Source organism: Oryctolagus cuniculus, chromosome 6 (genome assembly GCF_051225735.1).
Source record: "Oryctolagus cuniculus isolate XC-2025 breed Fujian yellow rabbit chromosome 6, ASM5122573v1, whole genome shotgun sequence".
Classification (NCBI taxonomy): Eukaryota; Metazoa; Chordata; class Mammalia; order Lagomorpha; family Leporidae; genus Oryctolagus; species Oryctolagus cuniculus.
The window spans coordinates 68,198,073-68,213,857 of record NC_142872.1 but is presented as its reverse complement, the minus strand read 5'-3'; the positions used below and the strand labels follow the sequence as shown (position 1 = coordinate 68,213,857).

The following is a 15,785-nucleotide window of genomic DNA, read 5'->3' as shown; positions in this document are numbered from 1 at the left end:
TGGGAGCAGCCCACCCTGCCTTATCCCTTAGCAGCTGAGCTTCTGGACAGGAGGAGCCACGGATGTGGGTGAAGCCTCCTCCCAAAAGGTCCCAGCCCCAAAATGTAAAAAGGAAAATGACAAAGTCGAAAGTATTCAAAAGAAAAATCCCCTTAAAAATCCACCATATCATTATTGTTAATTTTGGTAGACAACGTCGCTGAGCTTGGCTGTGGGCCCCTCTGTAATCCACCTGCTGTGAAGAGAGCCAGGTGTTCCAGGGCGAGGGTGGCTGGCCAGGGGCTTTGCTGCCCTCCAGGGAAGAGCCACCCCCAACCCCCGCCCCGCTGGCTGGTGTTCCTCCTGCAGTCACTCTCTTGAAAGAGGGGGAGCCTGGGGGCTGTCTACTCCGGAGACATACAAGCAGATACGCATCTGACAAATGACCCATTGGCATGGGAGGATGCAGACACTGCTGGCCGGTGTGTGCTACGCCCACCTCCACCTGCACGGGTATGCATGCGTACACGCCCCGCCCCCACGGTCAGCCCAGCACCTGCCCGTCCGCCCCCTCGGGAGCCCTGGGAAGGCAGTCCTTCACTGATGGGGAAAAGGGGGCCAGGCAGACGGATGGCTCAGACTGACAACAACCAACAGCATCTAAACTGTGTCCAAGGAAGAACCTGGCCCTAGGGGTCCTTGAGTTTTCAGCCACAGCTCCTTGGGCTGTCCTGTGCTCCTTGGTGGCAGTCAGCTGGCCAGGGGCATGTGGCCTTCCCTGCTTTGTCCTGGAGCCTGCAAAGATGGGCCTCGTGCAACCCTGCCCAGAGCAAGGAGCCCTGGATGGTGACTGAGCGGCCACCCCAGGGTCCCCTGGCCCCCAGGCCACCTTACCGTCCTCACTGAAGATGGGAGCGGTGTACAGGTAGTGGGTGATGCTGGTGTCTTGCTCAAAGGGACACTCCACTTGTTTCCACGTGATGAACTCTCCAACTTGCTTGGCCAGTTCCAGAAATTTCTGCCAGGGTCACAGAGACACAGAGTGGAGGCAGCCCGGTGCCGGAGGTTCCAGTGGGAGGGGGAACACAGGGGCTGGCCAGCAGACCCACCCAGCAGGAACCCTGGGTGCTCTGTAAGGATCACGCGGTCTCATCTACACTGCCTCCGAGGACTTCATGGTCCCCAGCCCCGAGCTCCCAGTCTCCCTGGGGCCTGCAGGGGAGGCCCAGGCCGTGCCTAGTGGTGGGGTCTCCGTCACAGTTATTTTTGTGACTGTGTCTTACTGTGGCGAGGGTGTGTGCTTGCTGGCTTGCAGACGGCTGCACCTGCAGTTACATGAGTGTATTTAGGATTTATGTGTATTCATTCAGTGCAATTTTATTTAAGTAAAATGTAAATACAGGCGTCCTTCGGCATCCAGGACCCCTGTGCACACCAAAGTGTTTGCAGGTGCAAGCCCCTCACTCGGAATGGCCTGGTGTCAGCGCAGGCCCCACCCACCGCCTCCCGTGCACCCTCAGCCACCTCCAGATGCCCCCACATAAACCCCTGTTGCACTGTATTACCCAGGGACAACCATTGGGCACAATTTTCAAATCTTTTCTGTCTGTAAGTGGCTGAGCCTGAGCATGCAGGGTGCACAGACAGGGGAGGTTGGCTGTACTTGTACCAATTTTCTTTTAAAAAAAAGAGTTTAACAATCTGGAGGATTTCAAAAAAGTAGCAGCACAAGATCATGCCTGAATGTGGGGAGTGTGTCTCGGTGACGCACGTCCCCGGATCAGTCCTGGCAGCCAGGTCGGGTCCCTATCACCTACTCCCCAAACCTGGGGCCACACAGATGCCTTGTCCTACCTCAACTATGAGCATTCATTCAAGGGCAAATATAGGCCCCTGTGCCCTGCGGTCTCATCCATGTTGCCCCAGCCTGGGCTGACGATGACCAGGGATACATCAGTGGCTGTTGCGTCAGTGGCCTGGGACCACGAGTAGGGCCGGACATCCCACCGACTCTACTGGCCTTCAGGGGTAGTCAGGCCTACAGGGAGTCTGTGCACTTCAGACCACACAGCCTACACATGTGTGGGCCCTGGCGGCAGGGGACACTCGCATAGCCTGCTGGGGGGTGGGGTGGGACACGCTGCACACCTACTCCTCGTGGCCCTCTGTGTGGCTGTGACGGAAAACCCATTTTACAGAGGGAGAGGCTGAAGCTCAGGGCAAGCGATGGCCCAGCCTCGCTGCCCTTGGAGACGGAGGCAGGTGGGACCCCAGACCCTGCTGAGCCCCTGCTGAAGCCAGTGCCAGGGTGGGCCTGCCTGGCTGTGCACCGGGAGAGAGCCCTCTTCTCAATGCAGATTGGGGTACTCCTGATGTATGGTGCACCAGTCATTCTAAGAAATGCATGCTGGGGTGGGGGTGGGGGGTGGCCCACCTTGGGGGTCAAGACACAGAGTGGATCAGCATGGCCTTGCTTCTAAGGAGCCCAGAGACACGGCCCTGCCTGAGGGATGCCCTGAACAAGAGAGCTCCCTCTGGCTGATAGATCAAAGGGAGACCCCTGGAGGAGGAGGCACTTGCCTTATAGCAGTGACAGAAGTCCTAACTCTGCTTCCGCTCACTGCAGCCTCTGCCTGAAAACTTGGTCCTGTGGCTCAGGCCCTCCCTTGGGGCCAGGCCCCTCCCAGTTATCACCAGGGGTCTCCAGGGCCTTTCCTTGCTGGCCCTCAGGCCTGGGAGTGATGAAGCTGCACTGGGCTGGCACAAAGCCCAGTGTGGAGCGAGTGGACACAGACCCGTGCATGAGCCTGGGTCCCCTCCTCTGGTGGGGATGGGGCAGCATGGGGGCCTGCAGTTGGCTGGATCGCTCTCTCTGCCTCGGCATCCCCCATTAGTCTGAGCATTCGGTGGCTGTGGCCGTGAGGCCCCAGCCCCTACCTCGAAGTTGACGTGTCCGTTGGGCAGGCGGTCGGCACAGCCCTCGTTCAGGAAGTAGATGTCCTTGATGAGCAGGCTGAAGAAGGGGATGACAATCTGCAAGGGAAGGCGCGGGTCAGCTCTGGGAGGCCCCTGCAGGGTTGGCTTGAGGGCCAGAGGCAGGCACCTGGGACACAGCCCCAGGGCCAGAGGGCGAGGAGAGATTTCTCAGCCAGTCCCCAGAGTCACAGGGTCAGTTAGGGCACGCCATGGCGGCGCGGGGAGAGGGATGTAGAAAGGAGGTACAGGTTGGGTTCGCTGCTGTGGCGTAGTGGGCTAAGCCTCCACCTGCAGTGCTGGCATCCCATTTGGGCTCAGGTTCGAGTCCTAGCTGCTCCACTTATGATCCGGCTCTCTGCTGATGGCCTTGGAAAGCAGTAGAAGATGGCCCAAGCCCTTGAGCACCCATATGGGAGACCAGGAGAAGTTCCTGGCTCCTGGCTTTGGATCAGCCCAGCTCTGACTGTTGCAGCCATTTGGGGAGTGAATCAGTGGATGAAGACCTCTCTCTCTGTGTGTGTCTCTCTGTAACTCTGACTTTCAAAATGAATAAATAAATCTAAAAATAGAAAGAGAGAGAGAGGGAGGGAGGGAGGGAGGGAGGAGGAAGGAAGGAAGGAAGGAAGGAAGGAAGGAAGGAAGGAAGGAAGGAAATACAGACCCAAAAACCCTGGAACCGAACTCCTTTCCTCCTAAGCCCTAAAGGACGCTGGTGCTCACTGAGTTACTGTATGTGGTGCAGTGCGCTCGGGCGGGGCTGAGTGAAAGCTGCAGCCGGGATGACCGTGAACATTTCTCCCATCACCTGCTGGGACAGTGTGGGGGTGGGGGTGTGGTGTGAACCAGGGGAGGCCATCGGCGCAGGTGCAGGCAAATGCGCAGGGAGCAGGTGTGCACCATCCAGTCATTTTGTGGCCTCTTTTTTGTCTTTTACTATTTAACAACTCGTCATCCTGCTCAGGTCAGGGAGTGCTGGTGTCGCCCTCATCCAAGGTGACAAGGGCTTGGCACAGAAGAAAGGACAGTTCATCTGGGCAGGGTGTATGGGGAGGGGTAGGGCCCAGCCCCGGGTCACCCAGCTAGGGACCACTCAGATGCAGCAGGGTGGCAAATGGCCTGGTTTGCCCAGATTGGAAATGCAGGGCTCTCAGCGCTAAACCCTCCTGGGGATGAGCCCAGGCGGCCAACGTCAGCCCCCAAGGTGGCCCCTCCCATGGGCTGGAGCTGCTGGAGGGTGGGCTCACCTGCTCTGGGAGGTGGTGACTTCCCACACTGGAGGCACCTGAGCAGGGCCACAAGGCTGGATGTGGCAGCTGCTGCAGAGGGCCGGGTGGGGCTGGGGGTTGGACTGCAGCAGGGGGGACCCCGGGGTGCCAGGCAGGCCTCTGACCTACCTTCTCCCGGCTGCTGTGGGCGGTTAGGGAGCGGTGGGCCGCCCCACGCAGTGCTGTCCTGTAGTTGCAGAAGTTCCCTGTCGGGTCCATCTGGTGCTGGAAGGAGAAGCGAGGCACTGGGCAGCTCTGTCCAGGGCTCACCTTGGCCATGGCCGGCAGCCCAGCAACCCCCCTTTACCTCCAGGATGAAAAACTTGGCCGTCTTCACCTTGGCCCAGGTCTTCTTCAGCCTGGAGACTGGGCTCATGTTCATGCCGGCTGGAAGAGGGAGGCTGGGCTGGGGAGGGCTGCTCTGGCCTGCACAGTCCTCACAGTCCTGCTCCCACCACAGGCAGGCCGGCTGCTGTGGGTTAAGCCACCATCTGCCATGCCCGCATCCTATATGAACAACGGTTCGAGTCCTGGCTGCTCCACTTCCAAAATAGCTCCATGCTAATGTGCTTGGGAAAACAGCAAAGGATGGCCCAAGTGCTTGGGCCCCTGCACCCATTTGGATAGAGTTCCAGGCTCCTGGCTTTGGCCTGGCCTAGCCCTGGCCATTGTGGCCACCTAGGAAGTGAACCAGCAAATGGAAGATCTCTTTCCCTCTCTCTCTCTCTCTGAAACTCTACCTTTCAAATAAATAAATAAACCTTTATTTTTTTTTAGAACGGGGGTCCCTCCCCCAGTGCCTCTGAGCAGGGAAGCAGACTGCTGGCTACCTTGGGCCTGCAAACGGCCCCGCCCCCGTCCCCATCCCCCACTGTTCAGAGGCGTGCTCTGGCTTTTGCCCTGCCTGTGGGCTATGCCCACTCACAGATGATGGCCATCAGGGAGTTGAAGTTGCCGATGTTGAAGCACTCGCGGGCCACGTCGATGAAGAACTCGATCACCTGGGCCCTCTGCTTCTTCTTGGCTGGCTGGGGACAAGGACACCAGAGCCTCTGTGATGACCTGTTCCCACTCAGCCCTGACCTGACACCCAATCACCAGGCCCCGCCCTCCTTAACCTTCTCCAAGCCCATTTCACAGCTGAGAAACTTGAGGTCAGGGCACGGCCGAGGGCTCGGAGTCTTAGAGCACACTGTTCATAGTCAGGGGCTCGGGTGGGCACCGACAGGGGAGGGGTCGGGATGTGGGCCGGCACATGCTGTGGCCCTACACAGAGACCACCCACCCCACCATGGGCCGGCTCGGCTGCACACAGCTACCTGCGCCCTGGCCCAAGGGCAGCCTGCACTGGTGATGGTGGCTGGGCCAGGTAGGAGACAGAGACCAACCGTTCTGGCCCCCAGTGTGGGCGTCCACACCAGCCTGTTCCACAACACAGCCCTGCGTGTCACCCCTTCCCTTCATGGGCCTTGAGTCCCAGTGAAGACCTGTCCCAGCTCTGGAGCGGAGCTGGCTTCTGAGGACCCTGCTGGTGCTTATCCACTGACCCTGTCCAGTGTGTGTGTGGGGGAGTGCCTCAGAGGAGGGATTCCCTGCTGGCAGGGCAGCGCAGGGCTGGGTGATAGCTCTGCCTTGCCCCAGGAAACACAGACCTGAACTTTCTAGGCTCTCAAAGGTTGGCTCGCTTTTCCTGTATGTCTGGAGTGAGCAAACCCTACCTGGCTCCAGCAGAGGAGGCAGAGCCCTGGGGCTAGGAGCAGCCGCCCCTCACTGCCTCAGCATCTGTGAGCTCCCCAGCCCCACCCCTGACTGCTGGAGGGGTGCCCGGCTGGCACCTGGGCTGGCAGAAGGGGGGAGAGGGGCTCAATGCCCTCAGGGCCCTCCTTGGCAGACTCCTCCCAGCCCCAGGCTGCCCTTGGCCCGGGGCAATTCACGCCCACCCTGGCTTTCTGCTCACCATGCAGATCTCGGTGGCCACAAGGTAACAGAGTCTGTTGAACCACTTCACATAGGCCTCTAGGTTGCTGGTGCTGCCGCCGAAGCAGGGCTGGAAGAAACACACAGGCCCGCTCTGAGGCTTCTGGTCAGGAACTTCCTGGGACACAGGGTCAGCTCAGGAGCAGCAGAGGCAACCTGGGAGACATTTAAACTCCAAGCCATCCAGAAATGCCAGCAACTTGGTGTGCTCCTTCTGGTCTTCCCAAAGCTGCAATCCAAACTCAGGTGCACCCTCACAGTGGAGCCTTGGGACTCTGCACGAGGTTATGCAGGCGGTTCTCCACTCCTAGAAAGCATCTGTGACCCCAGTGACGGTCACTTTTGTGTCATCTGTGTACAGCGGCACCCAAACACGCACAGGCGTTTCCAGCCGAGGCAGAGTTAAGTGTCCCTCTACCTTCCTCTTTCAGTTCTCAGACTGAACAGTGCACTGGGTTCGGTCTATCTAGTGTCATCTCTTTTTGCATTTGGGGCTTTTCCATGGTGATTTCACTGCTTAAACAAGCCCCTGCCGCAAGGCTGGAGCACTGTCCAGTGTTCCTGAGCACACAGAGGCTGTGGCACACCCAGGAGAGAAAGCAGACGTTAGAGACGCTGTGTTCAGGTGGGAGCTGCAGTGCACAGCAAACCCAGCGTCAACCAAACGTCCGTAGTAAGGAATCTGACTTTAAACAGAAGCACACACAAAACAAGTTTCTGTATTAACGTGTTAATGAAGCATTAAGGGGCCAGCGCTGAGGCGTAGTGTGTAAAGTCACTGCCTGCAGTACCACCAACCCATATGAGCCCTGGTTCGAGTCCTGGCAACTCCACTTCTGATCCAGCTCTCCGCTATGGCCTGGGAAGATGGCCCAAGTCCTTGGCCCCTGCACCCATGTGGGAGATCCAGAAGAAGCTCCTGGCTTCGGATTGGCCCAGCTCTGGCTGTTGCTGCCATTTGGAGAGTTAACCAGCAGATGAAAGAGAGGGAGCTCTCTCTGTCTCTCTTTTTCTCTCTCTCCTCCAACCCCGCTTCCCTGTAACTCTGCCTTTCAAATAAAATAAATAAAAAAGAAGAAGAAGAAGCTCCTGGCTCCTGACTTCATCCTGGCCCAGCACCAGCTGTTGTGGCCATCTGGGGAGTGAACCAGCAATGGAAGATCTCTCTCTAATTATCTCTTCTTCTCTCTCTGTAACTCTGCCTTTCAGATAAAGAAATAAAAAATCTTTAAAAAAAAAAAAAGATCCCTCTCACTTGCTGAGTGTTAGTGAGGTGTTGAAGGAGAATATTCCCAATTGTCTGGGAAGGCTGGGACTGGCTCCTCTCTTCCAATCACACATTGTGTGAGGCTGGCTTTTCTCCAAGCAAAATCTGTGTGTGAAGAGGCCAAATGCAGAAGGAGGTAGGAAAATGCAGCTGTGCTAAGTCAGCCATTGACAGAGATTTGTAAAGACATTGTAAAGCAATGCACTCTTTTCAGTAATTTCCTATTTTGGGAAATGGAGGTTTTTTTCCATAAAGTATGCTACTGTGACAACATACAATGGGTTATTATATTATTATTTGTGAGTGAATACTTTCAAAAGGTTTATTTATCTGAGAGGCAGAATTACAGAGAGAGAGAGAGAGAGAGAGAGAGAGAGAGAGAGAGAGAGAGATGAACTGATCTTGTATCCACTGGTTCCCTCCCCAAATGGGGGCAATGGCTAGGGCTGTACCAAGCTGAAACCAGGAACTTGGAACTCCATCTGGGTCTCCCATGTGGATGCAGAGGCCCAAACACTTGGGCCATCTTCTGCTGTTTTCCCAGGCACATTAGCAGGGAGCTGGATTGGAAGTGGAGCAACCGGGACTTGAACCAGTGTCACATGGGATCCTGGTGTCACAGGGGGTGCCTGAATTCGCAGTGCCACAATGCCAGCCCCCATGAGTAAACACATTTTTAAAGTTACCAGTTTTAATCGCTAACTGATAAACATTGATAGATCAAATCTACATCATTAGAGGTTCTCTGGGGGTACTCAACAATTTTTAAGAATGTAAAGGGGTACAGAGACCAAAACATCTGAGAAGAGATGCCCTGGAGAAAATGTGCACCTGCCTACACCAGGCACCAGGTCTAAGCGTGCTGCCAGCAGCGATGCCCACAACAGCAAAAAGCTGGGAATACCGCAAGTGCCACCCCTCCCCGCAGCACGGGGCACAGACGTCAGGTGCAATTTGATGTATTCAACCACAAAAAAGTAACACTGTGGAATGACCACACCGTACACATCGAACCCAAAATCCCTCCGAGAGCAGCCAAGGGTCCCTCTGGTGCTGAGCCGCAACCCCAGGACTGCCTGTGAGCCAGCACCTTCCCAGACACGGCGCATGAACACTAGAGGTACAGAGGGGACACACACCTCCTCTGGTGGTTCCTCCCCCACACCCCAACACACACACGGCAGCTCAGGCTGCTCACCGGCGCCCATGCTACCTTTTCACTGGGTAGCCTCAGCCAGATCTCACGCTGTTTTCATAGTTGTGCAGCATTCTGCTTACGGAGCTGTCGCAGTAATTTGTGCCCAGTCTTTGGCCAGAATAAGCATTGCACATCACAAGTATCGTCCATGCGTCTTTGCGCACAGGGGTGTGTCTATCAGTGGGATCAATGATTAGGAGTGGGAAGTTGGAGTCAAGGATGCCGACTTAAATCCAAACTGTCTTCCAACGTGGCTGCCAATTCACCTTCCACCTGCTCCACATACCTGCCTGAGCCTATCTTGCCAGTATCTACTTGAGAGGTGGAAAGGGGGTCGCTTATAGTGTTTAGCTGGCACTGCCTTTAGCAGGTGTGAATGAAAAAGACCCCACGTTTCCAGTACCCTAATGGCTGGGGTCAGAGATGGGAGAGTGAGCTCGAAATCCCAGGGCGTGGGCCCAGTCCCCAGCGCCGGATCCAGGATTCCCCAGCTCGCCCCGGCCCGCGCTCCCCCGAGTGGCCGCTGGAGGGCAGTGGCGGCCGCCGAAACGCGCCAGGAGCGCCCGCGGGACAGCAGCCCATCAGCCCAGGTGCCTTCTACCTTTGTGCTGGCCAGGGGGTCCTTGTTCACGAAAGCCTGGACAAACTCCTCGGGCCCGATGGGTCGCAGCCGTTCCTGCGTGGAAAGAGAGAAGGGTCAGGGAGACAGAAGGTTCCAAGCGGCCCCCAGAGGGTGGCTGTGTGCTGGCCCTGGCTCCCGGGGCTTCACAGGCTGTGCTGGGCTGACCCTGACCCGGGCAGCCCGTCCTTCCCCAGCCCCTGGAGCAATGCCCAGGAAACCAGGCTCAAAATCGGGTGACTGACATTAGCTGCTCTCCCCGAGGCCAACAGCGAGAATAGCCGTGTGGGCTCTGTCCTTCTTGCTGTGTGACTTCTGGAAAACCATGCAACCTTTCTGGACTTCCTTTCTTTATCAGTGAAAAAGGACTAATCACACCCACCTGGCAGAGGAGCTGATGCAGGAAGAAAGCAGTTGCAGGAAAGCAGCCAGGGTGGTGAGGTTCACAAGGGAAGAGACTCCCCCCACCCAGCCCCCTCCTGTGGGGCGGGCCCCTGGCTTCTGCATCCACAAGAGCCCAGCTGGTGCTTGGGGCTACACTAGGGCATCTGCCTCCCAAGCAGGGAGGGCTTGAGGGGCTGCCCTGGACACCTGGGGAGGGCACTGTGCACCTGTGTGAGTCCTGGATGGGAAACCGAGCTGGGGGAGGATCCCATGGCAGGTGGTGTCAGGGAGGCCAGGGGCTGCCCTCCAGCCCTCCATGAGCTCAGGGAGCCTGCTTGGGGGCGTCCTCGGGAGATGCCAGCTGGCCCTGCTGCCAGAGGCTCGGGCCTTGGGTTGTACAGCAACCAGGCTGGGGGAGACGGGCTGCCTGTTCCCAGCTGGTCCCTGCTCTGGGCCTGGGCCCGCTTACCAGCTCCACGTGGGTCAGCTGCTGGGCCAGCGTGTAGGGGTCGCTGCAGACGCCGAGCAGCTCCCTGTGGACGGAAGCCTGCGGCTTGCTCCTGTACGAGATGGGCTTGTCAGCTCCCACCAGGCCTTCTGGCCCCCGGCCCAGGGCTGCCAGCTTCTGGTGCAGGTCCTGCAGTAGCTGATGCATCCTCCTCCGGTATGCCTGGTGGGTGGGGGGAGGGCGGAGAGAGGGGCGCTCAGGCCTTGGGACCGCTGAGAGGGGCCCGTGCAGGCTCCTGGGCTCCAAGGGGAGGCACTGCTCCTACAGGCCTCAAGGGGGCCTGAACCCCTCCATCTTGAGTGTGGAGGCTCCCAAGTCAAGGTCAGATGGGGGGAAGGCTGTAGGGTTACAGATGTGAGATCACTGGGGCTGGTGGGACAGGGAAGGTGCTGGGAGGGAGACACGGGATGAACCCTTTTGCTTGGCCTGAATGCGGCCCCTTCTATCTCCCAGGCCCAGGGGAGAGAGGCCTCCCCTAACCAGCCTCACTGTGCTGCCCTCTGCCCCAGCGGTCCTCACCCAGGCCACCCTGTGTGACCCTTTTACAGGAGGTGATCGGCTTTACTCCCCCAAGGGTTAGGGAGCTCCATGTTGCGGCCTCCTGCACTGGGTACACGCTGAGTGCTCGGTTAACACTGCACTGAACAAGCGCCCTTGTCACCCAGCACAGAGGGACCCTTTCCCGCCTGAGGCCATGTCCTTGGCCATGGCCTCCCCTCCAGGGACACCCATTTTTCTATCCCCATGCAGGAACCAGTAACTCCCCATCAGAGACTCCTGTTTCCAAGGGAGGTGCCACCAGCCTGGTTCTCCCCAAGGGTTGTGGTCAAGAACTGACAGAACAGACCCCCAAGCTCACAGGCCTGTGGCAAACATGGCCCCAGAGGTGGCTTCACCCCCATGTGCCAAGGAGTTCCCCCTCAGCCTTGCCCCCTGTGCTGCGTCCTCCCCAGGGAATCGTCACCCTCTCCTTCACAGACAAGAGCGTAGGGCTCAGAGAGGGGAAGTGATTTGCTGAAAGACACACAGCTCTGAAAGCACCCACGACCTTGGGTCCCAGCCCCCTGTGAGAAATCGTTGCAAAAGGTGCAATTTGGTCTGTGGATTTGCTCACAGATAATGTTTGGGTGGCGGGAAGCGTGCGAGGGGACGAGAAGCAAGATGGGCAGAACTGTGTTGGCGGCTGCAGCTGGGTGAGAGGGGCAGAACTGCCTGTTCTCTGCCTTGTAGCGCATCGGAGGAGAAGGTCCCTAAAAGTGAGCCATGCTGGAGCTGGGGGCACGGTTTGCTTCTCATCGCAGCTCGCACTTGCCATGTGCTGAGGCAAAAACACGCTGGGCATTAGGGGCTCCTCACGGCCAAGCTGCGCTGGGGAACAGTTACTGTCCCCATTTGGTGAGAACACTGAATCTCAGAGACAGAGCGCCTTGCCCAAGAACACGCACCTGCAGGTTCTCAGCCTGGCTCCCAGCTCCAGCTGCCTGGCCCAGAACTCTGGGCCGAGCCTCCGCAGTCTGCTCTGGGGAGCACCAGGGCTGCACAGGGACCGGAGCCACCCGCAGAGCACCTGCCAGCAGACTGGGCTCTTGTTCCCCTGCATGCCCCAGACTGCTGCGCCACCCTCTGTCCCTGCCCCCTCTCTGCTCCACCCACATGCCCATGTCCACGCCTCCTCTTGCTCGACATTCACCCACAGGTCCCTCCATTCACCCAGTAGCCTCCCTCCCTCCTTTCCAACATCCACCCCCTTCCCACCTGGCTCCCTCCCTCTTCCCAGCATTCTTTCCCCACCACTCACCTGTCTCTCCCCTTTCCCCCCTCATAAGAGCAGCCAACTGTCCACCAGCACCCCTCCCCTCTCCTGACCCCGCCTGCCCTGGCTGCATCCTAAGTCAGGTGTCGGCATCCCGAGATGGGTCAGGGACTCGGGGGATGGGGGGAGGCCCTATCTTACTGAGCCCTTGGGGCAGCTTGGTCACTTGCCTGCCAGGGGAGGGGACTGCAGGGCAGTGCCTTCCTGTCGTAGCTTAGTCACGCTGTGGGTATCGGGGCTTCTGCTGCCCAGCAGCACTGGGCACTTCTCCATGCACCTGGCTGCACCACCTCCACACCCACTTTGGAGCCTGTCACCAGCCTGCCACGTTGTCTTCAGTTTCCTCCCAGCACGACGGCCATGCCTCCCCACCCCCACCAGCATTGTCGCCTTGCAGACACAGCAAGGTCGGTACTGCCCACAGGGTCCTTCTGGGTATGCTATTGAACCTGCCCATTGCTATTGAACCTGCCTGTTCTGCGTGTACCAGCAGGAGGCCTCTGTCCCCTGCAAGGCCCCTCCTGAATTCTCACCACAGTCCCGGGAGGTGGAGCCGCTTGTACTCCTTCACCCATAAGGGAAGTGGGGCGGGCTGAGATCCCTGTGGTGGTGGTGGTGGGTGTCTGGCTGCAAGGCCGCCCAGCCCGTCCTCCGCCCAGGCCCTCAGGGTTACAGCAGACCATGCCTGCACACTGCAGTCTTCAGTCTGACTCTGATTGTTCTTTGGGTTCATCCAGCACAGCCCCTCTCCTCCCTCCCCCATTAGCATTCCTTGTCTTGGAGTGCTGACTGCTGGGTGGCCCTGGGGACACAAGGCTCAGGGAACAGGTCATGCCAAAGGCCTGATGACTGGGTTTTGCCTCTCCTGCCATCTGGCGTCATCGTGGAGGGCAGGACAGGAAAGCAGCTAAGGGCCTGGCCTGATGCCTTGGCCCACCAGGGAGGGGCTGACTAGAGGAGCTGTGGTGTGCAGTGAGGTGAAGACTCCGCCTGGCTGGCCCACCTCGTCGCAGGGGGCAATGCGGCCCACAACGTCCTTCAGGTGCCCGATGGTCGCCTCCTCCTGGAAGTCCCTTGGGAAGGTCTCTGTCCACTCAGCCAGCAACTGGAGCAGTTTGGGGCCAAACTTCCGGACCCGGGCCTGCAAGGCAAGCCGAGGGCAGGGTGGGGTGAGCACCAGGTGCTGGAGGGGCAAAGTCACAGCAGCCTGGGTGACAGGTGTGGGACACAGGAAGGCAGTGCTGACCCACAGGGGAGCAGAGGGGGAAAAAACACATCATGCCGCCGGGCCATCTCTTGTTTCTGCGAGCCTGGCGCCCCTGTTTCGTTTCCATGAGGAACATCTCTCAATTTTCCCTGGGGAATTCCACCTCCCTTGCTCCCAGCAGGTACAGTCAAGGAGCATCTGAGCGCACCCCATGGGTGGACCAAGATCTGCGCTGGCCAATCAGAACATGGCATACCCCCAATCAGGCCCTGTGATTGGTTCACAGATGGACATGTGGCCACAGCTAAGCTAATGAGATTGGGACTTTCACAAGACCAATGGAGAAAGGGGCTCGTCCTTTCCACATGCTCTGAAAGGGCAGGTGAGCCCGCGGTGGAGACCGCCGGGCCCAGGGGAAGCCACGCAGAGGGTCACAGGGGAGAGAACATGTGTGGATGATGTTATCTGAGCCCCTGGCGCTAGCGGTCCCTGAGACTGGGCAGTTACGTGGGCCAGTAAAGTCCCTTTGTCCTAGGCAAGCTGGAGCTGTGTCTCCATCATGCAGAGAGCCCCGCCGGCATGAATAAATAGTCCCAGCCCACAAGAGCCGCCAAGAACCGAGCAAAGGAAGTGAGAAACCGTGGGAAGGCCGGGCCGTCAGCAGGTCCCAGGGAAGAATCCTGGGTAGAACCCGGCGTGCAGGGGGAAGCAGTTCCAGCAGAACTGCAGGGTCCTACGGAACCGGTTCTTGGGGACCCGAGTCTGGGCTTACTGTGAGCTCAAGGGTTCCCGTGGAGCACTGGAGAACTACATAGGGGTTCAAGGTCCTAGCTCTGTGCGTCTGGCTCTGGGCCTCCACCAGGCCAGAACCCCCTAGAGGCTCCTCATCAGGAGTGCGGGGACAAGGACTCCTTTCTGAGAGGTCTGTGCCCGAGGGCACATCGGGGAAAGCTGATGCAACCAGAGGAGCCCTGACCAGCCTTGCCCCTCACCTTGTCCAGCACCGGCTGGTCCAGCTGCTGCTGCTCGATGCACAGGTGGCAGACCCGGGCCAGGAGTTCCCGGGGCTCGATGAAGAGGCGAGAGCTGAGCAGGAAGGTGAAGATGTAGGCTTTCTGGGGACATGTTAGAGAGACAGCACAAGTTCACGGTGCGTGGGGAGCATGCGTCCCAGCCTGCCCTGGCCCAGACCCAAAGCCATTCAAAGTCCTGCTGTCTCCCCCTTGCCTGGCCGGGGAGAGCCCACTCTGCTGCCTCTCCATCCCACTGACGGCTCACCCACCTCGGGGTAGTAGTCGGCTGTGGGCACGAGGTGCTGGATCAGGGTGTCCAGGGAGGCGGAGGATGGAGCTCCATCCAGGAGGGGCTGCCCAGCCTGATCGCCATCTGTGGGCTCCGTGGGGGGTTGGCTGAGGCTTCCTGGGGTGACCACGGTGGAGGTGCTCAGTGTCCGGGGCATGCCTGCCTATAAGCAACAGCACGGAGCAGCTGGGGTCAACCTGAGCTGGGGCTGCCGGTCCCCAGGGCTCCTGGCTGGGTGGGCTCTGCTCCCGCAGTCACTTGTGTGCCCACTTGAGTCTGGGGATCCCTTCCTGGGAGGGCTGCCACCTACCTCATAGCGCAGCACTCATTCTCCATCCTTTTACAGCCCTCCACTCTCCCCAGGGAAGCAGCCACCTCTGTTCCACTCTCAGTTCCCCACTGAGGGACAGATCCCGCCTAGAGGGTGCCCTCCAATCCAGTGAAGGCCTGGATAATCAGCGTGTTCCTCCCTGCTGCTGGCCACAGACTGGTTCAACAAAGGCTGAAGTGTGCAGGCACAGCCCCTGGAAGTCTTGCACTTGGAAGCTGTCTCTTCCCTGGGGTTCCTGCACTGGTGGGGTGGAAGCCTGCCCCTGCTGGGGCCATGCAGTGCCACGAGGGGCCGGGAACGCCGGCACATTCCCGAGGGCAGTGTTGGAGGCTGTTGCTAGTAACACAACACCACAGACTGCGCAAGCTGGAAGTCTACTTTGGCTCCTGGTTCTGGTCCAAGGATGAGGGCCCATATCTGGCGATGGTAGAGGCATGGTATCAGAGTGTGAGATAGGGAGCCTGCATATTTGTGTGCGTGTGTGTGTGTTCTGGTTTCTCTCTTCTTATAAAGCCGCAAGGACTCGATCATGGTGCTCCACCTGATGATTTTACCTAACCCTAATCACCTCCCAGAGACCCCACCTCCAGACACTACAGTCACATAAGTTCCCTCCCTCTGAATACCTCACAATGGGATTAAATGCCAACGTCAGTTTTGGAGGGGACAAACCGTATCCAAACCATAGCAGAGGCCCTGGATCCTGCTGTGCCTAAAGCTGCTCTGTGGATTTCTCCATTCCACCGGTCTAAGCTGGGATTCTCTCAGGTGCAGTCAAAATCACTGCCCGGCATTGTCTGGCACCCCGGGCGCCTTGTGGTTTGCATCAGCTGACCCATCAGCCTCATCTCCTGCCTTCCCCATCATACGCTCATAGCACAACCCCTGCACTCTCCCCCCTACTCTTTCCAGCTCTGAGCCACGGCACACTCTGTTCCCTCCTGCAGGAAGACTCCCCA

General features: G+C 58.6%; 1 protein-coding gene across 7 annotated transcripts in view; it reads right to left on the bottom strand.

Annotated features, from left to right (window-relative positions):
• The window catches only part of RASGEF1C (RasGEF domain family member 1C), an 89,270-nt gene that overhangs the window by 6,388 nt on the left and 67,097 nt on the right, over nucleotides 1-15,785 (bottom strand). For 4 of the 7 annotated variants that reach the window (XM_008274997.5, XM_008274993.4, XM_051833828.3 and 1 more), the window contains 11 exons: nucleotides 14,476-14,658; nucleotides 14,186-14,308; nucleotides 12,990-13,127; nucleotides 10,135-10,335; nucleotides 9,264-9,338; nucleotides 6,178-6,267; nucleotides 5,146-5,248; nucleotides 4,528-4,607; nucleotides 4,350-4,445; nucleotides 2,917-3,012; nucleotides 874-997 (listed from right to left, as the gene is read on the bottom strand). In XM_008274997.5, coding sequence (XP_008273219.1) covers nucleotides 874-997; nucleotides 2,917-3,012; nucleotides 4,350-4,445; nucleotides 4,528-4,607; nucleotides 5,146-5,248; nucleotides 6,178-6,267; nucleotides 9,264-9,338; nucleotides 10,135-10,335; nucleotides 12,990-13,127; nucleotides 14,186-14,308; nucleotides 14,476-14,652 — 1,303 coding nt within the window. In that variant the 5' untranslated portion in view covers nucleotides 14,653-14,658. Of the gene's footprint in view, nucleotides 1-873; nucleotides 998-2,916; nucleotides 3,013-4,349; nucleotides 4,446-4,527; nucleotides 4,608-5,145; nucleotides 5,249-6,177; nucleotides 6,268-9,263; nucleotides 9,339-10,134; nucleotides 10,336-12,989; nucleotides 13,128-14,185; nucleotides 14,309-14,475; nucleotides 14,659-15,785 lie in introns of those variants that run through there. The other 3 variants (XM_070075814.2, XM_070075815.2, XM_089335190.1) reach the window with 2 other exon arrangements.